The 25,941-nt window shown below is 36.5% G+C and overlaps 1 protein-coding gene across 1 annotated transcript in view; it reads left to right on the forward strand.

Moving 5' to 3' along the window:
* The window catches only part of NEB (nebulin), a 131,676-nt gene that overhangs the window by 95,855 nt on the left and 9,880 nt on the right, over positions 1–25,941 (forward strand). The window contains 27 exon segments of the mRNA XM_072873954.1: positions 436–540; positions 719–826; positions 2,839–2,943; positions 3,606–3,710; positions 3,831–3,935; positions 4,525–4,629; positions 4,739–4,849; positions 5,337–5,447; positions 5,923–6,024; positions 6,150–6,248; positions 6,888–6,986; positions 10,129–10,239; positions 10,385–10,489; positions 11,282–11,386; positions 12,709–12,813; positions 13,678–13,788; positions 14,266–14,376; positions 15,887–16,000; positions 16,146–16,250; positions 16,705–16,809; positions 17,436–17,540; positions 18,347–18,439; positions 20,867–20,959; positions 22,423–22,515; positions 22,975–23,067; positions 24,290–24,382; positions 24,905–24,997. Of these exon segments, the coding sequence (XP_072730055.1) occupies positions 436–540; positions 719–826; positions 2,839–2,943; positions 3,606–3,710; positions 3,831–3,935; positions 4,525–4,629; positions 4,739–4,849; positions 5,337–5,447; positions 5,923–6,024; positions 6,150–6,248; positions 6,888–6,986; positions 10,129–10,239; positions 10,385–10,489; positions 11,282–11,386; positions 12,709–12,813; positions 13,678–13,788; positions 14,266–14,376; positions 15,887–16,000; positions 16,146–16,250; positions 16,705–16,809; positions 17,436–17,540; positions 18,347–18,439; positions 20,867–20,959; positions 22,423–22,515; positions 22,975–23,067; positions 24,290–24,382; positions 24,905–24,997 (2,790 nt within the window).

Consider the following 25,941-nt stretch of genomic DNA (forward strand, 5'->3'; position numbering starts at 1 on the left):
ATACAGATTCTGCTATCAAAGCCTTTAAAATAGCCTGGCATTACGATATTTTCAGTGGATGTTTTTATCTTCCACTGTGTAAGATGTTTTACGTTTCTCTTCATTTGATGAATATTTAAAAATGACATATTGTCCAGTTATGAATTTTAAAAGTCACTGATCTGCCAAGATTGCTTTTTTAGCTCAATCTTGGAGATTTAGGATAGAAGTGAATCTTTTACACTTAGTGAAATAAATGTAAAATTAATCACACAAATAGATAGGCAGCCTCTTAGGCAAATAAGGGGTTTGCAAAGTTTAGCTTGTTGTGCATGTTCAACTTTCATTGGCTCTGGTGGAAGGATTTTGCAACTTTATGTGTGAATATAAACATATCTCCTGAAGATGTTTTGTCTTGGTTTGTGTGGTTAACATACACTCTTTCCCAATCACCAGGTTGAATACAAAAAGGACTATGAAAAGAAGAAAGACAAGTATACTATGGTTGTGGATACTCCAGAACACTTAAGGACTACAAAAGTCAACAAACAGATTAGTGATGTAAGCGTGGTCCATCCCTTTCAAGCATACCTCCTTCTCTGAATTCTGACCTTTGAAGTGTGATAATTAAGAATATAGCATTTTCAGTAGTCCATTATACAATGTTTCTCATCTTGATTTTTTAAAATTGACACCAATAATGTCAAGGAATAATATAATCTATAATTTTTATCTTCAGATTATTTACAAGTTGGAATATAACAAAGCAAAGCCTAAAGGCTACACTACAATCCATGATACACCTATGTTATTGCATGTGCGCAAGGTCAAGGACAGAATAAGCGATGTAAGTAAATTACCCTTGTCTGTGGTATCAAAAAGACACATAATTAACTTTTTACTTTGATATGCAGTACTTTTAACTCATATGTAACACTGTCATTAAAAAATAGCTTCCTGTTAGAGTGTATTGGTTTTGTTTGCATGTAAAACTCCATATGTACTTAGTGCTTTTTCAAAAGACACAGTAGAGTATGAAAATATTCAGGAATTTTTTTCGTGTAATGTTCTTCTGTAGCTCTTGGAACATTTTTGCTGGGGTAGAGCAGCCCTCACTGGTAATAAAAGCTGTGAGCTGGAACTGGTATCTAATTAAAGCATGGATGTGGGGAGTTTGTTTCTGGGTTTTCTTCCTCTATTGGCTAGTGGTTTTTGTGGAGCCTTGAATAAGGTACTTAATACATTACTGTGTTTATTCATTTCTTCTATGGATATTGTGAATATGTAAGGTAAATATTCTGATCTAAAATAAATATGTATGTTGATTATGGGGCAATAGAAGGCTAAACAGAAGAGACAGAAAGGAAGGTGAGGGGGATAGAATAATATCATAGGATTTGGGAGTCCTGGTCCTAATTCCTCCTCCTGCCCTAGGCTTTCTCTCTGACCTTTGTATTGTTGTTCCTTAGATATCCATAAATAAAATGAGGATACTAGCACTTCCATAACTCAGTATAGTACTGTGAGAATCATTAGCGTGAAAGGCATTCAGATGCTACATGGATTATCTATATAATGAGTAAACCTGGAAGGAAAAAATAACCATATTATCCAGATATGTCACGGATGGAGTGAGAGTGCACTTCGCTTGTAAGAGAGAAGCAAAAATATACTTTATTGATATAGAACAGGGAGTTAACAAACTTCAATGCGACAGTGGTTTAACAAGATTCAATGGCAAGGTACACTTGATTATTTACTGCATAGAGGACACAGGGTCAGACAAAACTGTCAGGGAGACGCTCCCGTTGAGTCTTGAGATTCAGAAAAGGACCCCCTTGCTTTCTAAACTCCTTCTCAGAAAGGAGTCTAGGTGCAGCTAGATCCAATCCTAGTCCCAGACTTGGTCAACGGTTTATGTCTAAAGGATTATATTTGCGCAATCAAGCCTTTATATCACTTAGCTAAAGTTTCGAAGTTTAGCATGCTATTAGTCACTTACTGAGGATCTGTTGCAGCAAGGAATCTCTCAGCCTCGAGGAGTAACCTTGAGAGGCGTCCCTGCTCAAGGGGAGATCCTGGTGTCCAGCCCACTGCCGTGCAGGAGAGCTCAAAGGGCTCTTGGGCTGCTCACTATTTATGGGGGTAAAATGATTGACTCATAGTCATATTTGCCTACCAACCACAGATTTTAGTTTCTTCGCTGTGGTTAGGTGGGTGCATTGCACAATAGTCCTTGGCTATTGTGTTGTTATCTGTCTCCCGAATCCACTTTGAGCAGGATGCAGCCATCATGACCAGATGCATCCATTACAGCCATCGCTGGTAGTTATCACCTGAGCAGGGTTACAGGAGATAAAGGTCGGCGGCAGGGGAAGCACACCGTCATGAGATACTGACATGGATCATTAAGAGACAAAGATGTTCAAAAGTGATCTGTGAATTGAAGTACATTTTTTTGGTTCCAAACTGAGTGCTGAGTTTGAGATTCTATAAAGGAATTTTCAGAAAGCGTTGAATGTGCCTATCAAAAGATAAGTTTCTTTAAAGCATTTCTGTTAGGTGCAAAAAACTAGAAACAGGCAGAATTACTGTTCATGTGGAGATTTTGTTAAATCTTAGTCTGTGCTTCATGGTGACTTAGACCTGCTGCATTTTCCATTTAAAGAGAACTGCTGCTGAAGAGGACCCTTCTTTCAGGCAGACGGTTGATACCAAGTTGTGTTGATATAATTTCTTTTTCTTCTGTTAAGGTTTTATCTTGACAGCAGCAATTTTTAATATTATGTTTTTCAAATTTTGATGCTTTTCTTGTTGACGATATCTTTGTAAACATTTTTTATGTTTGTTTTTCTTTAGCTGAAATACAAAGAAGTGTATGAGAGGAATAAATCTCACTGCAATGTCATAGCAGATTCTGTTCATATTAAGACTCCAAGGCATGCTTACAAGCTAAACAGCAATGTGAGTTGACTTTTATTAATACTTTAATTTTATTATGGATAGTGTTTGGGACTAGCAATGGAGACCACAAGAAATTATTTTCAGTTCCATTGAAATTTTTTGAGCTTGGACATTGCTTCTAGTTCTTATGCTGCTTGAATAAAATATATTTTAATTTATTTCATACTAAAGTGCTCACTCTTGCAAGTTGTCCTTGAGGTCACTTGAGGTCCTTCTATGTCACACATCTACTGTTCTTCTAGTCCCCCTCTGTTTTCCTGACAGAGACATAATTGTCCCAGAAATTCTCTGTGATGATGTTCTTGTAGATAAAGTAAGCACTTCATGGGAAGCTTTCCTGTGTTTTCTATTATTGGTGGCCCAACATCCACTTCAATAGGCAAGGAACTGAAAGCACTCACCTTCTTCAAAGTCATGACATCTTTTCAGTCATTCATATTCCTTTCCCCACCTAGCAGTGGAAAAACTAGAGTAAATGGAGTCCCACTGGGTTGTACATGATTCAGAGGAAAGCCCTAGTCTGATGTAGATGTACTTTTTTACCTCTTCTCTCTTTAATTGATACAGACTGAAAGAGAATTTGCATCTGTATGAATGTCATGTGTGAAGTACACAACTTCCAGTTAACTTCTTTTTTTTGGTTGTTGTTTCACTATAAACAGCTGGATTATAAGAAGAAATATGAAGCAGCCAAGGCTCATTGGCACTGGATTGCTGATAGGCCTGACTTTGTTCAAGCGGCCAAGTCGTCTCTGCAACAGAGTGATGTAAGAAAATCAGAACAAACTGAATACTCCCTTTCCCCACAACTCTCATGTTCAGAATAATTAAAAAAAAAAAAAACTGTAGAAGATTTGAAACTCTCTTTTTTTTTTTTCTTCCTGCAGTATGAATACAAACTGGACCGGGAATTCCTAAAGGGATGCAAACTCTCTGTCACAGATGATAAAAACACAGTATTGGCCTTAAATAATGCCATCTTGGCAAGTGATGTAAGTACTTGGACACTGACTTTTTTGTTCTACTAGGACTTTATTTACTACCTAAACTACTTTATTGGAAATACGATTGGATTAAGAATGAAGCTTTGAAAAGTTGTTCTCAGTCTCACTTCATTATTTGAGTTGACTTGTTTATTTCATTAACAAATTGGAAAAATCTGAATAAATTTGGTCTTGTAAATGTCACTGGCGTGGTTCATGGATTAAATAAATATTCAAAGTTAATATTGCCTGAACACCCTAGACCTTTGGTATATCTCTGCATTCCTGTTATCGAAATGAAAGTATTATCTGGAGAAAACAACAAAAAAAGCTGCAGGTACAACTTGTGCATAGCACAAAGTATCTTTAATAATTACTAACAATATATTAATATTCAATATTCCATATATTAATAAAATTCCAAATGAGAGCTATAGGAATATATAGACTGGAATGAATTTATCTTGGAAAACATCTAAATATGGGATTTTCTACAAACTTTTGCACTAACAAGCAGGCACAACTATAGTAATTTCTTTTAAAATTGCCACAAGACAAGATACACATTGCTTAAAATGGTATCTTTTCTTCCTGCTAGATAAAATACAAAGAGAAGCACAACAAAGCTCGAGGAACGTACCATGTTGTTCCAGATACACCTCAGATCCTCCTGGCTAAGAATGTCAGCTCTCTTGTATCTGAGGTAAAACATCGGAGAGTTATTTGTTCCTTTTAAGTACATCCTTTTACTATGGGGGGAGGGGCGGGGCTTGCATTGCTGTTTTTTACCTATTTTTATTCTGTGCTTTCAGAACAAATACAAAGAACATAGCAAGAAGCAGCTTCCGCATGGGTCTTATACAACCCTGCCAGAGACACGAGACACTGCTCATGTGAAAGAGGTGACCAAGAATGTCAGTGAGGTAAGTAACTAGTGTGATAACAATTTATGGTGAGATTATTGCCTGCTGCCTATAATTGATTAGACTGTTGCAAATTTTAGTATACATGCAACACATTTAAAGTCTCATTGTAAAATGCCCAAGGAGTCAGAAAAGATTAATTCCTACCAGAATGAGACTTTAACAAAGAGCTGAACACATTTTATTGGGAATCTGTTGAAATACTCTGGAAAAATGTGATGGGCTGGAGTGCTAACGGGTGCCCTTAATTCAGATTTTATTTTTCACAGAACATAGTTTAAACATAAATCATTATCTCCAAATAGCAAGCTTTTGTAATCTAAGGTGCAAATTATGACAAACAAGCTGGGGACCATACATTTTGAGACTGAGGAGACTGCATTTTATCTGTCTTAACAGTTTCAGCGAGCTTATTTCCAAGTTTCAGTAGCATTTACCTCCATGTGAAATTAAAAAAATCACACATGGCTCTTTTTGCTCTTAACAGACAAACTATAAAAAGAAGTTTGTGAAGGAGAAAGGCAGGTCTAATTATTCTGTCATGCTGGAGCCTCCCGAAGTGAAACATGCCATGGAAGTTGCTAAAAAACAGAGTACGGTAAGTTTGTCTTGTCTTTTCATGAATTAAGTAGCTTGTGTAAGCAAATTCAATCAAAAAGTCAGCTGGCAAAAACAAAAGTTCTCATACTTCTGGATTTCCTCCTAGCCTCCATATTCAGGTGTGATTCTGAAAGGTAAAGGTGCAAATATTTACAAATGTAAAATTGCGCTGAAATAAAGGATTTCTCTGAAAATCGTATTTCTACTTAATCACATGGTAGGATTTAAAGTAATCAGTGCAAATCACATGTAATAATTTTTTTCATTCCTTCAAATACAGACAGAATTGCACATGCTTATTTCTGCATTTGTAGACAACTTGCAAAAACAGATTCCCAAATCCATTCCTTGTGAAATTATTTAAAAAAAAACCCCACGCACTTTCTCAGCAACACTGCTGTGTCCTTATTAGGTATATTCCTCATGAACAAACCTCAGTAATTTTCTTTACTCTCTCTGTCTTCACGGATTAGATTGAATACAAGAAAGATGCCAAGTCAAAGCTCCACTATACACCTATAGCAGATCGACCAGATATTAAGAAAGCAACTCAGGCTGCCAAGTTAATTAGTGATGTAAGTGTTTTTTAAGTCTTCTGTATAATTCTTTAGCAGTAATTTTACTATTAAAAACAGTGTCAGTAAAATAATTAAAAAGGAATGTCATCACTACTAAACTATACTTTTTTTTTCTTTGTTAGATTGAATATAAAAAGCGTGGAGAAGCTGGCATTGGTGTAACCATGCTGGGACGTCCAGATATTGAACTGGCAAAGGAGGTGTCCAAGCTAACTAGCCAGGTAAGAATAAAAAGTCAGTGAAACTTTGAAGCAATGGGAGAAAGGACACATGATATTAACTTATGGAGTAATACTAATATTATAACTGAAATTATTTCTAGATTAGGGGGTAAGGGAATACGTTAAAGGGAACATGTTAAAGTAAAAATTAAACCCCAATGCAAGGTATTTATTTGTTAAATAAACTTTTCTACTGACTTACTAAATGTCATTTCCTTAAAATGATCTCCTTAAAATGATGCCATGACAAGATCTTCTAAATACTAAGGCTGAAGTGTTAGCCATGTTCTCTTTTTTTAGCTTTTCTGGGTCTTGGCTTTAAAAGAAGCAGCCTTTTACCTAACTCTTATTATCCCTCCTTTCTGAGATGGACATTTAGTTTCTTTCAGCCACTTTCTTTCTACTTTGTGCCTTTAAAAGAATCTTCTGTTTTGAAGTTAATATGTTATATTAATAGAAGCTTGCTTACTTTTATACAATGGTCATGTGCTCCAATCAGTCTGAAGCACATGCTTGCTATTTTCTGTGACAATTTTTTCCACCAGGACCTCAGTTCGACTTGGTTCTTTCTCACCACTTCATGCTTTAATCCTGTAATTGTTTGCATTTCTGATCTTGCTTTCTTGCTACGCATTATAGGCAGAATACCTCAAACGACATATGAGAGGGCATGGAGCTGCATCTTATGATACCCCATGGATGAGAACCTTTAAGAAAGCTAATATGCTAAGTAGTCATGTAAGATAATTTTAAGTGACACATCTGGGAATGCCATTTTTATGCATCTGTCTCTTGCTTGCATATTATCTTACAATTCCAAGCTCTTAAAGGGTTTATGATGCACCAGTTGCACTGGATCTTTTTGTGTCTAAGGTGTTGAATGTAGCAAAACTTGTGAGACTGCTCAATTAGATGTGACCTTCTTTTTTTCCTCTGGAAAGACAGTGCATGGGAATTCTGTGGGTGGGGAATTTGTCTGTTTCAGAAACACCACATGAAGCTTGAAACGTTATTATGCCCTTCATAATAGTTTTGGAACTTCCAGTGTTTTTAATGGAAGTTTCCAATACACTCATGCAATGTGAAAACTCACCTTTTTCACCCAAAAAAACCCGAAAAACAGACATAGAAGCTTGAGCTGGTTTTCCTGAAACTGTGCAAAAAATGGAAATATGTGTGTATGACAAACCCGAACAATGGTGCTGGTAATTTTCAGTGAACAGTCATACCGTATGCATAACATTCACACTAGAACTTAATTTTAACTATTCAAACTTCTATTTAAACTTCCTTTAAACTATTCTGTTTACGTTGTGCTGAAATGGCATAACAGAAGCATTGTGTATGACTGAATCGGCTCCAGAGCCTCTGAGAAGTGTAACCCTGTAGTGATTTGAGGGCACATAGTTTCTTATATTTCTTGCCATCTCAAAACCTTTGGAAAATAGAAACCTTTGGCTATATAGCAGTTTTTGAAGGGGCAGCAGACAGATGTGTGCCATTTCAGTTTTGCACATGTATTTCCAAATGAACAAAAGGGGGATTATGGTTTTTCCATGTCTAGCTGTGACTGCTGCACGTAACTGTCGCATGTTTGAATGTGTTTGTCAGGAGTCACTGTGTTTGTCAGGAAAAACAAGAATCTTTTCAATAGAACCGAGGATTCTTAAACTGAACAATTGAACTACAAGAAAAAGAAGAAATTATGTTTATTGCTGTACAGTGATGAGATCCTCCTTTTCCATCTTTTGCTCCAGTGCTAGACAGTTCTCCTCTTAGTCTTATAAACATGCTTTGATGAGATTATTTTGGTCCTGAAAGAAAATTAACTATTGTAGAGGCAGTAAGGGAGCAAAGAATAATTGGCATAATCTTTAACTTTTTTGTTCTCGTCGACATTTGTTCTCATAAACTTCTTCTTTGTAAAGCACGATGTCCAGTTTGTTTATCCACTTGCTTTTTTTTAGTTGGATTTCATCTGCCTGTCTGGCATGCTTGCTTTTAATTTTGCATAGATCTTCCAGTAACATTTCTTCTGGGCTTAAAAAAAGTGAACTCTTTGGCATGATGGTCTGATCTGGATTATATGTTGCATAGCTTGAAAAACTTAACAGATTCTAGTATACTTCTGCTTGATTTTAATTTTTGTGAGGTCAGAATGAATACTGATTCCTTTTATGTCAAAAATGTTAATATGCTTTGGTTTTTTACAGCAACTAATTTGTGAATTTGCCTTTTTCACTGTGTGTTTTATCTGAATGTTGACATATTTTGCAAAGCAAAAGAGCAACAGTGATATCCAGCATGAACCATATGGTGCTGTATGAACAAGAATATGACAGTGAATTCAAAGTGTAAAATGTGATTGTGGAATGTGTTTTAATTCTGCATCCAATCATCTTTCTTTACTAATACAAAATTATCTGTTTACATTTCTGTAACTGTCATAAAAAAACCTCTAGCATGAGTCAGCTGTTCCTTAACTTAGTTACCAGTTCTTCAGTATTTTATTTCTTTCATTTCAATTTTCACATAACTATTGCTTGGGAGATCAGGTTTTTTTCTGAAGAACCATTAATCCTTTTTCCTCATCAGCCACAGTCTTATATTTTCTGCATGCTTTTTATAAGTATTATCTTGGTCCTGAACAAGATCAAATTCTTTCAGAAAGACTAATGACAGTTGTTCAGTTCTTGTTCTTTAGACCAGGGATGGGGGTTGCTGGCTTATTTAGTATAACGTGTCTCCAAGGAAATATGGATTGGTAAACAGGAAGAAATGTTGCCTCACTTGTTTCCAGACCAGGCAGAATACTACTACAGGAAGACATGACAAATCCTCAGAATTTTTCTACTTATGGTTACTCTAATGGTGATGAGCATGCATACTAACTATGGGATCCATTTAGATAAGCCAGAACTTAATCTTTAATACTTCGAGTTCTTCTTGCACTCTTTAGTAACTCTTCTGAAACAATTTTATGCACCTCTGATAGCAAAAAAAGTAATAAAACCAAAATATTCCTAATGGAACCATCCCTTTTGTAGGTTTACAAGAAATAGTGAGGAATTAGCCTTTAGCTGCACCTGCAGCAGTGGGATGGGACAAGTCATGATGGATGAAGGACTTGCCCTCATTTAAGTCATTAGCAAAACTCTCATTCCTATCAACATTTCTGTACCTTCAGCCTGGGTCTGCTGGAAAATTATGGCTTACATCGCTATGGTTTACCTTGCTGACGCTAATGTGGTTTGGAAGTGTTACTAAGCCTAGATTGCATAATGTAATTCCTAGTAATTAATTGTATCACTATTCTGTTTGTGATCATTAACATCCTTCTTCATCTCTGATTTATACAGAACACAATATGTGTATAACAGTAGATATAAAAGTATTTGATATATTGCCATCTTCAGTGCTCATATGTCTTGAGGTAGTTTTTAAAGCTCATATTTCTCCAAGAAGTACGTAAAAAATTCTTTTAAATACTCTTTATACCTGCGTCAGTTTTCGTCTCTTTGTGAAATAGGGTATCTTTTATCTATGCACAGTTCCCATCAAGTGAAAAATTCTTCATCTCTGAGGGCCAGAATTTAGCTGTATTTTGTCAACATACTTCTCTTGCTGTTTTTACACTGAGGAGATGTAACCTGTGCACTGAAAGAAAAATTGCAAGTGGTATTTTGTGAATACAGATGTAGATTTTCTTTCTATGTCAGGTCATCTTTAAAATAGCCTTTATTCCAGTGGATGCCTTCAAGTTACCACATTTTCATTCTTCTGCTTACCATCAGCGCTGAAGTAGGGTCTCTTTGCCTTCTGCAGCCAAACAAGTGAGTTGTCAAGAACAGTTGTAATACTTGGTTGTTTTTTAATTTAGGTGAAATACAAGGAGAATTTTTCCAAAGAGATGGGTAAAAAACCAAAGTATGATTTAAAGGAGGCTAAAATCTACAAGACCATGAAAGATGCTCACAACATGGCTAGTGAGGTATGTGTACTTATGCTTTTCCTTTAGGGAAATTAAAAGTTTCAAATTTCTTTAACAAAGACCTTTATGTTATTAATACATTCAATATCACAGGTTTTATTAGCAGTCTCCTTTTCTGATGTTGTTTGTCCTTTCTTACCTGCAGGTGAAATACAAGGCGGATTTAAAGAAACTTCATAAGCCTGTCACAGACATGTCTGAATCGCTGATCATGAACCACGTCCTGAGTACAAGCCAGCTCGCCAGTGCTGTAAGCTCATTAACTAATCCCAGATCCATTTGATTTTTCCATTACTATTGATTCCATTCTGAATTGATCTCTGCTAACTATTTCTGTAACAATTACTCCCTCTGTTATTGGTCATGGAACATCACCTGGTAGTGATCTCTTCCTCTACTTTCTAATGATTATTTCCTAGTTAACTAGCAACCTTGCCACATTTGTCCCCTGGGAAGTGAAATCTTTATTAGCTGTAGAACTGCTAATATTTTAAATCCTCTAATAATTTTTAGTGGATTGATTCTTTATTACATTTTAACTGATTGCATCACACTAACAAATACTATTTTCTTCTTTTTTAACTTTTTTCTTTACTGCTTACTATATTTAAAATTTTTATTTTTGTCTGTTTTTTTCATTTCATGTTTATGTTTAACATCCCTCTGTTGTAGATGTACAGAATTATGCCTAACAAAATACTTGATAATTTTACTGAGAAAAGACAAAAGTCATTATTGCCTGGTACAGCCTTTTCATGTATCCACTGTGTTTTCTTTTTTCTTTTTCTTTTTCTTTTTTTTAATCCTGGTTTTGAAAAAATCTTTGTTGCAATCAAAATGGTCAAAAAAAGATAACTGTTCGCCCACATCTTTAGAAGTGATATCTGATACTGGGAGTTAAACTTCTTGTTTTCATTTTGCTTTTTGTATTTCTAATTTCTCTGTGATGTTCCATTGAAGTGTGGCTTTGATTGGACCTAAGAAGTAAATTTGCTGAGGGATTTTTTTTTTATTGAGATGATTTTTGACACCTTCCCTTCAGTACCAGTACAAGAAGCAATATGAGAAGAGTAAGGGTCACTACCATGTGGTGCCAGATAATCTTGAGCAGGTTCATCTAAGGGAGGCATCAGAACTACAGAGCCACGTAAGTTGGTCATGTGTTTCTCATTAACCCCACTCACTGAGTACCAGTCTCCCTCACTGAAGTCATCCTAGTAAATTCTCCAGCATATAACAATCTCCGTGCCTATCTGCTTTATAAACACTGCACACCTGAGTAAACAAGTCAATGAGAAATATGTGCACATTTGCAGGTTTAGAACACATATAAAATATCTATATGATTTCTTCATTCTAGAGTAGATCTCAAAGTTACTTATGTCTGTTGTATGTGGATCTTTTTACACACTCTGATACATTTATCAGAGGGATTTCATCTATAGAAAAAAGGACCCGGTAATCAGAAACTGGAAATTGAAAGAAGTAGGGTTGTTGCTGACAGTATATTTTCAACTGCTTTATCCATTCTAGCCTCAAGCGATACAAAAGAGAGCTCTGCCATTCTTTTTCTGCATCCAAAATTGCTTTAACCAAAACAACACCTACTCCTGCTATTAAATGTGTCTGACACTTTTTCCCTCTGGAATACAGCAAATGGTGACTCATTCCAGAGAAATTCATACTCTGATTTGGTCTCTAATCCTCTCTATTCCAGTTTCTATTCCAGGTATTTATTGGCTGTAAAGCAAGAGAAAAAATACTACTAGAACACAAAGGGCCATAGTTATTGTGCTGCATGGCATGGAAGAGCAAAAAGGTTACATAGCAAAGGACTATAAGAAAATGGTTGTTAATCAGTTTGTAGTTAAAGTTTAAGTCACTACTTGCTGCTCCAGTTTGAGATCAGGATCTGTCTCAGCCAAAGACATAGCATTACCTCATGCAGCAGTCTGAAAATTGGTGCCCTAAAGGCTGGATACTATAACTTGAAGCAAGAATATCTTCATCCTTGTGGACATTTTACTTCCTGGACGCTGATGCACAGAATTAGTTAGCAAGTCACTAAACTGCATCATTTCAAGCCCTGCCGCTAACACTCCAGCAATCCATTAACATGTAACTGGCTGAACTCAGCCAAGGTCATAAGCAGTCTGAGTGCCTTCAAGTTAGATTTTTACAGCTACCTGTCTTCCTTCTTGTGATCAGTAAGTTCTTGAAATCTGAGCTGACACTGCTTACTCCCTGCAAGAGGAAATAAATCAGTAGAATTTTAGGCCACACGCATTTTGCTGCAAGCCTGACCTTTGATTTTACATTTTATGGTCAATAATATGGATTTCAGGAAGGTAAACAGTATTAGACATTCATTTTTTACCACAGATCGGTTGACCAAAGTAGGCACATACTAGTCCATGAATTGGTTCTTTGATTATTTCGGAGGGTAACTTTTTTTTGTTTTCTTCTCAGGTGAAATACAGAGAAAAGTATGAGAAGGAAAAAGGAAAACCTATGTTGGACTTTGAAACTCCAACATACCTTACTGCAAAGGAGTCTCAGCTCATGCAGAGTGAGGTACGGTTAAAACGAATTCTGATAGACTAAAAAACTTTTTAAATTTATTTTTTATAGTTAAACTTTCACAGTGATTTAGGCAGGCAATTATACTTGCATCTTGCGCATGCTGATAGACTGAAAAGTTACAGCTATATTACATTTCTTTATATAGGTTATGAAATACTACATTTAAAATCCATGAAGCTTTCCTGTGTCATGATGAAGTGTGTATTATCTGTAATTTTTCATCAGGAAGCTATCAATAAATGAAGCTTAGGCAAGTCTTCGAGTCTTTAGAAGAAACGTAGTATGAATTACATTTCGCTTAAACTTTTGCAACATAAGTATAGTCTGTGGGTCGGTTATCATAGTCCACAGAAAGTACCTGGTTATTCTTTTCACCTCAGAACTCTATTTTTGAGAAACCCATTTATTTCCTGTCTGTCTCTACTGTCATAGTGTTCTTCACTGACCTGTCGTTCTATTTCCTCAAGCAGTTCTTTTCTGTTTGTTTCAAGTATAATCTTGTTCTGTCACAGATGAAGGCTTATACATGCTGAAAAACAGTTGTATAAGGCCATTAGTCATTATGTTTGAGTGACTCCATTGAATGTTTTCTCTGCATATACAAATAAGTAGGGGGAAAAAAAAAACAAAAAGGCAGGGTCAGGTCATGTTTCCGTTGAAAGTAATGAGCTGTTCATGGGCTTTAGTAGAAGCAGGATTTATTGCTTTAGGTGCCCACGGCATTGACTGTAGCAGATTGTCATTATGACATTAATACCAAACCACTGCTCCATCCTCCCAGTAGTTTTTCACGTAATTAAAAATAATGTAATAAATATTTGCTATGTTGCTTTTTTTTCTTCTTACTTTCATTAGAAAGAATATAAGAAGGACTTTGAAGAGTCCATTAAGGGCAGAAACCTTACTGGCTTGGAGATTACACCATCCTTATTACATGTCAAATATGCAACCAAAATAGCAAGCGAGGTAGCAGTTATTCTGTGCTTATTTTCTCTGTCAAGTTAAATAATTCCACTACGTATTCTCAGCAGCATTTCTTATTCACCGCTTTGTTTTTCCTAACCATTCACATGAAGCATGTTTACCTGTATTTTGTGTTGTGATCTAATTTGTCGTGGACATTTATTTCATTGTTTGTTAACTGTATTCATATTTACTGTGTCCCTTTCTGACGTTCATCAGCCTGTCTGTTCCATAGTGGGGTGTATATGTGTGTGCCTTTGCAATTTGTCTTGAACAATAATTACTAGACTCTATTCTGTTGCATTAGTTCTTATATAACCCTATACAATATTCTTTGTTGTTTTAAAAAATTCTTTTTTCTTTTGGAGCTTTTGGAATTTTTTTCTTTTTTCTTTTTTTTTTTAATTTTTGCAACAAAGTCGCGGAGTGTAGAACTCTCTTTAGTCTGGCTTTGCAGTTTTTGTTTTTGTTCTTCTGCAGAAAGAGTACAGGAAGGATCTGGAGGAAAGTGTCAAAGGTAAAGGACTAACAGCTTTAGAGGAGACTCCAGACATGTTAAGAGCAAAGAATGCAACTCAAATCCTGAACGAGGTATGTCAAAAGCTATTTGGAAAATACCTGAATGGATGTAACAGCTTCCAACTGACAAATGCTTATGGCTGTATAACACTAGTATGAACTTTGTCATTTCCTAGAAACTCTTGAGTAGAGAGAAAAAAAAGAATGCGTAGGGGTGACTAAGGATAAAACTGGGAGCCTGAACTTTTAAGTGAGCTCTTTTCTGGCTTTGCAGTTACTGTCAGGGATATAGGTGGGAAACAGGTGCTGTGATCAATATTCAGATCAGTCAAGGGATAGACTAAACCAGCACTGCGATGCAGCAAAGCTAAGCATAGGAATCAGAGGTGTCAGTTTTGTAAACTAGGCATCTTGGGTCAGGAGCAGTTACCAAGGATTAGGAACTAAGGACCAAGGCTGAGGAAACAAGAAGCCAAGTGAGATATCAGAAAGGGACTACAATGAGGGAACCAGACTGGCATACTTCTGCTTTGGGAGGTGGGCTGTGCAGCAAAGAGCTCTTTTTGAATGCTTTATGCTTGATGGGTGAGTCGGAAACACCAGCCATGCTCATGAACAGTTCCCCCTGCCCAGGACTGATGCCCAGTTGGCAGCTGCAGGAGTGACGGCCGAGGCAGTCTTCCCCACTTTGATGGAGAGAGGTGGCCAGCAGACAGTCAGGATGCAAACCTTTATTTCCATGGTGGACCTATATAATAAATATTTCGTAGTGGTTGTTTTCATAGGATAAGATTAGCTCATATTTTAAGAGCCTTAACATCAGCAGGCTGAAAGCTGAAAAAAGTATCTTTTTAGTGTTACTTATGATTTTGCTTCCTAAAAAAATACTCTTAAGATAAGCATCCTTACTGACAACGGCATTTTGTACTTAGCAGTGCAGAGTTTTTGATTTATTCAAAGAGCCTATATTTTATTACCAGAATATTACAGACATATTCAGCTAAGTTCAGCAGAGTTGGCACAGAGAGATATGAATTATACCAATCTATACAAAATAATCTTTTAGACTTTAGTGGAAGGTCTCTTTGGGAAGAGTGGCTGCTGCAGCACTGAGTTTTTAGGGAGGGCGTTGATTCCAAAGGGCCCAAAATGTCACAGAGAATCCTGACACCTTGCATTTTTTGGACATGCTCAGTGTGAAACATCTGTGACCACTCTTTACTACCACATGTGTTTCATATAACTGCTCGCTCTCTGTTGCTTCTCTACTGTACAAGTTACTGTTTTGCAACAATCACTGATCACCTAAAGGAACTTACACTTTGAGATTACTGGTGTGAGAAGGAAGAGTGGCCTTAATACATCTGGCCTCTAGCATGCTCCATTTACTGCTGGAGAAGGGCTGTTTGTTCTCAAGATTTAAGTCATAAAGTACACACTTTCATGACATCATTTGTGTGTTTAATTGTGAGTTTATATTAGTAGTATTCCTATTTTGTGGTGTGGTCATGAAACTATCTGAAGTTGCTAAAGGTATTGCATTCACGTTGACAAAGTATCTATTTGCTGTCTTCATCTGCAGAAAGAGTACAAAAAAGCCTTGGAATTAGAAATCAGAGGAAAAGGTCTGACAGAACTGGCTTTGGAGACACCAGATTTTGTGAGAGCAAAGAATGCCACTGACATTGCCAGCCAGGTCTGTGTGAATACCTCATGTATCACATCTGATATCTTCTTTAAAGGAAAATTTATTAACATTTTTAAGTTTTTTCTGATTAAACCAAATGAAATTTGTTGTCAAGATATGATTAAGGCACCTAAATGTGAGCTTTCCCCAACAGATCAAATACAAACAATTGGCAGAAATGGAGAAAGCCAACTACACCAGTGTTGTCGATACTCCAGACATTATTCATGCCCAGCAGGTCAAGAACCTTTCGAGCCAGGTATCTTGAGTGAAGCAATTTAATTGTTGTTCATGTGGGAACCTCGAGTGGATACTAATTTGGAGCACCTAAATAACGACCTGTCACAACATTCGGGAGATAAACCAGAAAAACAAATTTCTCTAGAGCTGTGATGTGGCATCTCTTACTCTGAAATTCCATTTCAATATTGAAATTAATTTATTTTAATACTGTATAAAATGAAACAATAACTTCTATTGCTTTTGCAATACCAAAACTAATTTTGTACAAAGTAGATTCAGCTTAATTTTCCTACTCCATAATAACCTAATGTTTAAAATAAATCTTACACAGAGGCATAATCTGAATTTATATCACACACAGAAGTACTCACATTTCCATAAAGATGGGAAATATGCAACAATAAGTAATGCCAGATGATTGTTTTTTATTGCTTTTGTATTAATGGAATATATTTTGTATTTTCTGTCAGAAAAAGTATAAGGAAGATGCAGAAAGGACCATGCCATACTATGTGCCTGTAGCAGACACGCCAGAAATGCAGAGAGTCCGTGAGAATCAAAAGAACTTTAGCACAGTATGTATATAAATAATAATTACTGTTACTGTCAACTAATAAAAAATGTTCAGGCTTTTTTCATTTAATAAGGTCCCAATATCACACTCTAATCCCAGCTAGGCTGCCTTCATATTCTCAGGGATCTTCAGTTAGAGGGTCCGCTATGTATGCAGCAGCCCAGTTTGCATTACACAGGGAACCAAGATGATTCTGTAATTTTCTTGAAAAAAACTTTGTGCTGCAGTGCTTTGACAATTCCTTTGCAAGTAATAGAGAATTATACTTACAGAAGTTGTCTGTTGTCATCAGTGAGACTACCTGCAAGACTGTATGGTCAGTAACAGAACGCCACAATCGGACTTGAAATCATTAACTTTCATTGCCGAGACTTAATTGTTTTAGATACAATCTGTCACCTTTCAAGATTTTTCAGTGAATCTAGTTAAGGATCTCCTATTGCTAATTTAAATGAGAATACTTGTATCTGTGGTACATCTTTATATCACTAACGGTGGTGTTAAAATGACCTCCTTATAAGGTGTACTTGAAAATATTTTTTTTTCTTGTCTTCAAAGAAAACTCTGTGAGTAAATTTTTATGGCATAGAGTCAACATTTGACATTTTACTTTAACTTTTTCAACAGCTTCAGTATCAGTGGGACCTACAGAACAGTAAAGGAAAAGTTACTGTTGTACAAGACACACCAGAAATGCTGCGTGTGAAAGAAAACCAGAAGAATTTCAGCTCGGTATAGTTATTTTCTGTTTTCAGTTCTCCCTCCAAAAAATACAGTTTAATATCGTTAATAAAATGTCTATTTTTGGCTCTTACCTTACAGGTACTTATGTTCTTGATCTGCTTTTAAGCATGTGTATAAGAACTTTTTCAAACAAAACTAATTTTATTCTACATAGATTTAGCTGGGTTTTGCTACCCCTTTTATCTACTGTGTTTTGTGGAGTGCCGTGATTGCACTCTCACATATACATAGCTGTGATATAGTTAAACAATCAATCCTGTACTTAAATTGGTATTACTAGCATCCACCTTTCTTTTGTCCTGTTACCATGTAAGTAGGGTATTCTTGTTGTGTTGCAACTGTCTTCTTTCAGTGAAGAGTGAAACTGCCTGCCTGATTGGTTTCACATTTCATGTGTTACCATGAAGTGCCTAAAGTCTTCTGTATCATTTTGCCACTAGCACCATTAGCCTAGTAAGTGGAAGACGTGTGTAAAACATGGTAAAACAAATTAGAACAAAAGGAACAAATTAGAAAAAATACTAGTCTTCAATCCTAAAATTAGCCTACAAATGTTTTGACATTCTACTTAAAATGCATTACTACAAATATAAATGATCAGCCCCTTTTTTGCACAAATGGCACTTGTAGTAGGACATAGGCAATAAGGCAGAGACTAGAGATAATCCTCCGAGTTGTCTTTCAGCCTGCACTGTTGTGTACAAATCAGTGTCATGAGCCTGTATTCACTCTCTAGAAGAAAGAATGTTGTGTTTTGTATGCTTAACCTTGTTGTCTTCATTCTAAATGTTAAGATTTTATATAAAGAAGATATTGGAACTGGAACTACTATTGAAAAGACACCAGAGATGCAGAGAGTTAAACGAACCCAGGATGCAATTAGCTCGGTACAAAAGAATTGATTTTTAATACTCTACCAATGCTAATTCAACTTGAAATAATATTTTTTTCCCCCTCTTATTTCTTTAAATGTTGCTAACAGTGGCTTGGCAACAATCCAGCTAAGGGTTACTTTCCAAAAGTTTTTGCCTGTTCTTATTGCTTGAACAGTAATCTTTCTAATGACTAACATTCAATTTGTTATTTACAATCCATTTCTAAAACATGAAAGCTCTTGCCATTATTTTTAATCTCATCCCAAACACAGTTTATTTAGCACAGAATCAAAGAATCGTTTAGGTTGGAAGGGTCCTTTTGAGATCATCTACTCCAACCCCGTTGCTCAAGCAGGATTGGCTAGAGCAGGTTGCCTAGGACCGTGTCCAGTCCAGTTTTGAATATCTTGAAGGACGGAGACTCTGCAACCTCTCTGGGCAGCCTGTTCCAGTGTCTGACCACCCTCACAGTAAAAAAGAGTTTTCTTGTGTTCAGATTGCATTTTCTGGTTTTTTAATTCGTGGCCATTACCGCTTGTCCTGTCACTGAGCACTACTGAGAAGAGTAACTCCCTCCTCTTCATTCCTTCTCACTGGGTGTTTATACACACTGATAAGTTCCCCTGAGCCTCCAGGCTGAAGAGTCCCAGCTCTCTAAGCCTCTTCTCATATCAAAGATGCTCCTGTCTCTTACTCATCTTTGTGGCTCTGCACTGGACTTGCTCCAGTAAGTCCATATCTTTCTTGTACTGGCAAGCCCAGAACTGGACACAGAACTCCAGATGTGGTCTCTGCAGTGCTGAGTAGAGGGGAAGGATCACCTCCCTTGACCTGCTGGCAATGCCCTTCTTAATGCAGACGAGGATGTTGTTGGAATTCTTTGTCATGAGGGTGCATTGCTGGTTCATGGTCAGCTTGTTGTCCACCAGGTCCCCAGGGTCCTTCTCTGCAAAGCTGCTTCCCAGACAGTTAACCCCCAGCATGTACTGGTGCCTGGGGTTATTCCTCCCCAGGTGCAGGACTTTGCATTTCTCCCTGTTGACCTTCAGGAGATACCTCTCAGCCCATTTCTCCAGCCTGTCGAGGTCCCTCTGGGTGGGAGCACAACCCTTGGGTGTATCAGCCAGTCCTCCCAGTTTTGTGTCATGTGCAAATGTGCTGAGGGCACACTCTGTCCCAGCATCCAGGTCACTAGTGAGGATGTTAAACAGTATTGACCCCTGGGGTTCCCCACTGCTGGCTTGCCTCCAACTGGCCTTTGTGCCACTGATCCAAATGCTCTGGGCCTGGCCGTTTAGCCCGTTTTCAGTCCACATCACTGTGCACTTACCTAACCCATACTTTGTTAGCTTGTCTATGAGGATGCCAGGGCAAACAGTGTCAAAAGCCTTACTAAAGCATGTCTCGTAAAGCTTTTGTATAATATAAAAAATTGTAACACTCTAAAATTGGAATAATTGTATGTATTACTTTTTCTTTCGAAACTTGTAAATCCTTTTCATGCTTTTTTGAATGCTGACATCTTTTTAGTCTAACAGATACTAACATTTCAGCCAATTCGTTTCATGCATAGGATGTTTTGTGAAATGCTATTCTTTTTTTTTTTTTTTTGTTATGCTAAAGTAGAAATGCAGATAGCACTGTAATTGTTAAAATGTTGTATGATGACTCCCACCTTTGTTGAATATGATAGATTCTTACAAATCAAAAATTCTTCTTTCATTGGTAGAAAGACCAAATGGTATCAGGTTCAAAGGTATTTACACTTGTTTTTAGAAAACCCTTTTACAGAAAACCCTTTTACATTCACAGTGACATCTCAGCAGCAGCTGAAGTTACCTTCTTAACAGATTGCTTGTAAAGATGATGGGAATATTTTAACAGCAGCTCTCTGCTCATGTTAAAGCCAATGAGATCTTTTAAATTTTCAGTCTCCCCAAGATCAGGATAATGCTCTTTATGTATCCATGTATGAATCTTGGTGCCTATTTCACATGAGGCTAAGATTTTTAGAAATTATTTTAGATTTTTAATATCACAATTTTTTGGAACTCAGGGTAGGAAACCTTGAAGTGGTTCAGTTGTTATAAATCAGGGGGGTTGTTCTTGCTGAAATTAAGCTCCTGGGAGATGTTAGATACCCAAATTTTAAGCTTCAATTGAAAAATTCTCACTCAAACAAGACTGCTTTTTTACCCTGAGCTGAGTTATTGTTAAACTGCTTTGTAGAAGAGTGGCAGAGTTAGTTAGCTATCAGATAAGTCTAACAGAAGGTTCCTTGATGATTTCCTTCTAGCAGAATACATTTAGTACCTGAGATTTGAATGAGTTTGTAAAGGACCTATGCTTCTTTATTCATGTAACTTCTTACACATACTTGCGTCAGCTGTGCTTTAATGCAAGACCTTTTACTTTTTTCTGATGTCTGCATCTTTGTAGATTAAGTACAAGGAGAGTATTGGAAAAGGAACTCCGATTCCTGATCTCCCAGAAGTGAAGCGCGTCAAGGAGACACAGAAGCACATCAGTTCGGTAATGGCCAATATTTTCTACTTACCTGTATACTCATGCAGAGCTCAAGCTCCAGACTTTGGTAGTGTTTGTGGGTATTTTTTGCTGAAAAGAGAACAGATCTCTTAGATCCCTATATTCAGCAGCAGGAAGTTCAAATATCTGAATTTTGCAGTGATCGTTACAGTCAGCCGCTTCCCTGTGTTACTTCTGTGATCTTTTCTAAACACAGAAGTAGAAACAAAAAATACCCAGATGATGTCTTACAATTGGTCTGAAAAAAAATGGATCAGCTAGAGAGAACTTTGTGGAAAAAAATAATTGGAGCCTTTTTTGTAGTCATAAAGCCTAGTGACAATTATAAGTGGAAACAGTACCTGGCTTTTCCCATATCTGGTTAAGTACAGATTTTAATAACCACAACATGCTCTCTGGATTTGGAGCCACTACCGCTTTACTTTGATCTCTGCATAAAGAACTGAGGCAGGATATGATCTTGTGATTATTGGTACCTCAGATGTTTGCTATACAATGCTGAGGAGCAGTGACACCGATATGAGTATCTTACAATTTTTCATTCCTGATTTTATAAGTACTGTTTCCCTTTTGAGCTGTTTATGATACTAATGTTTTTTACAGCTCATTTTTGCACAATCGAGTTGTTTTTTCAAATGATTCTTCATTTTTTCTTTTCCATAATTTGTTTTCCCTTGCTGCGAGTGCTTTATTTTGGTATTTTTTCATTGTTTCAATGACATCAAGCAGTGAATTTTGGTTTTGTTAGCTCTTTTTGTTGCAAGTATTTTATGAGATGCAAGAAGAACCATTAGTGCATTTGTAATGTATTTCTACATGACTAGGTTTTAAACCAACCCAGGCATCTCCTATGCAACTCCTTTCATGAAAAATGCAATTTTGTAAATCAAACAATTACAGGTTAAGTTAAATCTAATAATATGAGAGCTAAAAAACAATTGTTTTTCTTACTGGAGACTTAAAACAAAGTAAAATAGTGGTGTTCTGAACAAATAGTCACAGAGGTCAAAATGAAATGGAGCCCACAACTAAGTATTTTCCTATTAAACATGTCTATAAGAGGTTTGGCTGTTAACAGCCATAAGAAAACCTTCCAGAAATGTTGACTGCCTGAAGAATAATACTATTCCATTTCCTAAACTAAGATGAAAAGCAGAACATACCTACCTTTCATGCCAGGTCAGCAGAATATTTAAATTTGTGCCCTACTGTGATGAAGTATTCCATTGATTTAATGTGTTCAAGCACCTCAACACAGACATTAAGTACTTTGCTGAGCTGATGACTGTAGTTAAAAAGATGCACACTGAGTAAAATAAATTGTGCACATATTTACATGTAATCCCAGATTATATTTACCTATAAGCCAGGTAAATTATCTGTCCAAATGTACTGTAGTTGTGAAGGAATATGATCTTCTCACCTTGCTGGGTGCTTGTGTTCTGCAGGTGTTGTACAAAGAGGACCTAGGGACAGGTATCCCAACACCTGTCACTCCAGAAATAGAGAGAGTCAAACGCAATCAAGAACACATTAGCTCGGTATTTAAAAAAAAATTATAACAACTTTTTTTTGTATAACATCCTAACATATAATCTGTTTTTCTTCAATGGGTTCAGAATCTCACCCTGCTCCTGTCTTTTCCCTGGCAATATTTTTAACTCATTTATATTCCACTTATTTGTGCTTTAACTTTTTTTGGTGATTTACAACTTTACATGCATTTCTTTTAAGAACCAAAACTGGAAGTAAGCTCTGACATTAACGTGGTGTTTCTCTCCATGTTTGCTTTATCTTAATACTTTATCTTCTAGTATCTGTAGTTATGTATTTACAGAATAATCAACCGTCAGCCCCTTCCTTAATATCTGCCTCTAGAACAAGTGTGAAATTAATTAAAAAGTGATCCTAACGCTAAACGTAACTCACAAAATAGTCAGATTTCATGATTTTGCCTGTGTTGAGTGCTTTTTTTGTGCAAACTCTCTTGTACCTCACAGGTGTTATACAAAGAGGGCTTAGGGACTGGCACCCCAACACCGGTTACTCCAGAGATGGAGAGAGTCAAACGCAATCAAGAGAACATTAGCTCGGTATTGCTAAATAAAACAAAAACTACCATTTCAAATGCAAATCAAATCCCTTTAACTCCTCCATATTAAATTTTTCTTTCAGTTCTTTGTTGAACTTTGAAACAACCCTTTCTTAATCAAATCACTAAAACCCTGTCAGTATCCTTGTATTTTAATTTTTTCACTCAGTCTAACTTAATTGTCATTAAATTGTTCCAGCTGTGAGATTTTAACCTCCTTTACTTAAAGCAGTTAAGCAGTACCTTATTTTCCTTCCCAATGAAACAGTAGTAGTCTGAGTGATGTCACTCTCCTCCTCAATAACAAAGTCGATCCTTCTAACAGTCTTCAGACTCACCACCCTGGTTGCACTGCAAATGAAAAATGAACTCTTAACACTTCCTGAAGCAAAGCAATCTAATGCAACTAGCGTGTGTTATCTCTTTTCCTGTTTTTGCTGTGTTGGATGCTTTCTTATATCCTACAGGTCTTTGTAAGAAAACTTGGGTGGCATCTCCATATGACTGCAATATGAAAAAATGATGAAAATTGCACATATAAGGAAAAATTACTGTAGTAATGCATTTCTATCCAGATTGTTTCTACTCCTACCACATTCCAGTTAAATGACCATTATGTCATAATTTTGTTCTCTATTTCTCTTTTAATTAGAGCAGCTTAGGACTAATTTTGACTCACTCTGACCCAGTTCAGACATGACTGATATGGAATTCAGTCCTGACTTGAGATTAATAGGACAGTTCAGAGAAGCCACTGTTGTTAAACATTTTGCTACATTTAATTGTCTCTGAGGTCATCACAGCTCTCTCTTATGCTGATGAGCCTATTTAGAAATCTTAGAGGCAAAGCTGCTCATTCAAGATCTTTTGTTTGAGTGAGGAAACTCCTTTGGGCAAAAAGATATAAATGCAAAGAGTTTTCAGGTAACGTGGCTCAAGCTATGCTTTGCACAAAACACTCCTGCAGTTCTTGCTGGCATTTTTTATATGCACCCAGGTGAGATGACAGCAAACCTCGTAGTAACATTACCTGATTATTTTCATTGATCTTTTTTTTTTTTTGCTAGCCTTTGAACAAGGCTGACAAAACTCTATTTCTCATGCTTTGAAGTTTCACTACATTAAATTACTTGTCTTCTCTCTCTCTCCTCCCTGTCCTCCTCTTTCCTTTCCTTTCCTTTCCTTTCTTTTTGTTTTTTTAATACTTCCCTGTTGCCACACAGGTGGTGTACAAAGAGGGGCTGGGGATTGGAACCCCAGTACCTGTAACTCCTGAGATGGAGAGGGTCAAACGCAATCAAGAAAACTTTAGCTCGGTATTTTTTTTGTAATTTGAGAAAACAAGTTCCCTATAACTATTTAACACTTGTAAATTTTCTACTCTCTCTAATTAACTTATAAACATAGAAACATCCCTTTTCTGCTATTAAAATTTTTAGTCATTGTTAGTTACATTTTATGTACTTATTTTTTAAAAGATTTTTTTAATAATCATAACACTTGAGGCTTCGTGTCCTTTAATTTTTAAAGCTTTTTTTGTGAAGCTTAAGGTATTTTGCATTTTTTAAAAAAACGCTGTTTTTTTTATTTGCTTCATTCCATTCCTCTAATGCTTTATTATTCTGTTGAAGCATATCTAAGAATTAGGATGCAGTATTTCTAGGAATTAGAAGACTTCCTCTGAATTTATCACAATTGTTAACTGTTTTATACTTCCTAATTTTTCCTGCTTTCTAGTATATTTAGTGGGCATAAAAATTACGTGTTACCTCCATCAAATGCAGTATATTTTTTTTTTTTGTTCTTAACTTTTTTTAAACTCCCATGTTACTGTATAGGTGTTGTACAAAGAGGATCTTGGGGCAGGAACCCCAACACCTGTCACTCCTGAGATTGAAAGAGTCAAACGCAATCAAGAAAACTTTAGCTCGGTATTTTTTTTAATTTGAAAAGCAGCAATTTCCCTTTTGATCTATGTTAAAATAATCCTAACACCAAAAAAACCCATACTCTTGTATTTCCCTGTAATCAATTTACACAAAAAAGAATATCCTGTTCCCCGTGTTTTGACATTTTTTCCTCCGTAATTGTTACTTACGTTGTTTTGATTAGATCATCTTACTAATGATAACTTTTGGATTCCATGTTTCCATGTTTCTTTTGACTCTGAACATATTTTTTTCTTCTTTAATATCTGCTTTTCCTTTTGTTAATCACATCAGTCCTTGGTTGTTGGTTTTTTGCCTGGTTTTGCCACATATAAAAACTAAACTATTTATTGCCTGGTACAAATCTGTGGAAATGAGTGCAGCGTAACAGTGCTCTGATACATGCCCGTGTAACCTGCTGTGATGTTTATGGAATGGGTAAATGAAACAGGATTGATTTTTTTATTCCTTCTGCGTTATATTTGATGCCTTCTTCCTTTAGGATGTCTTAATATTGTTACACACAGACAGTGGCCCAAATCTCTAGCTGGTGTAAACTGCTCTAGCTGCGTTGGTAGCACAGGTTTGCAGGGTAAAAAAATTAGTAGCATTAGGAAGTTTCTTGGGGTGAGGAAAGTGTCATGTGAGATAGGAGAGCACTAGTAATTATAATTTCTCTGGTACCATTTTCAGACATATGCCTTTATTATGATCATGTCTCTGTGTCCTTCCTGTAAGAAGCAAGCTAGGTTCTTTGATGATGAACTCTGGACAATGAGGTGTTTCACTCAGGGAATGGGCGACTCTTCCTTGAGGTGTGTGTACACAGAAAAACTTCCAGGAACAGGCGCATCAGGACCTGGCCCTCCAATGACTCAAGTACAGGCAGGAAAAAGTTTACCTCACTGCTGGTGAAAAGACAATAATATACTCCATTATAATTTATA

The sequence above is a fragment of the Ciconia boyciana genome, chromosome 10 (assembly GCF_034638445.1).
Source record: "Ciconia boyciana chromosome 10, ASM3463844v1, whole genome shotgun sequence".
Taxonomy (NCBI): Eukaryota; Metazoa; Chordata; class Aves; order Ciconiiformes; family Ciconiidae; genus Ciconia; species Ciconia boyciana.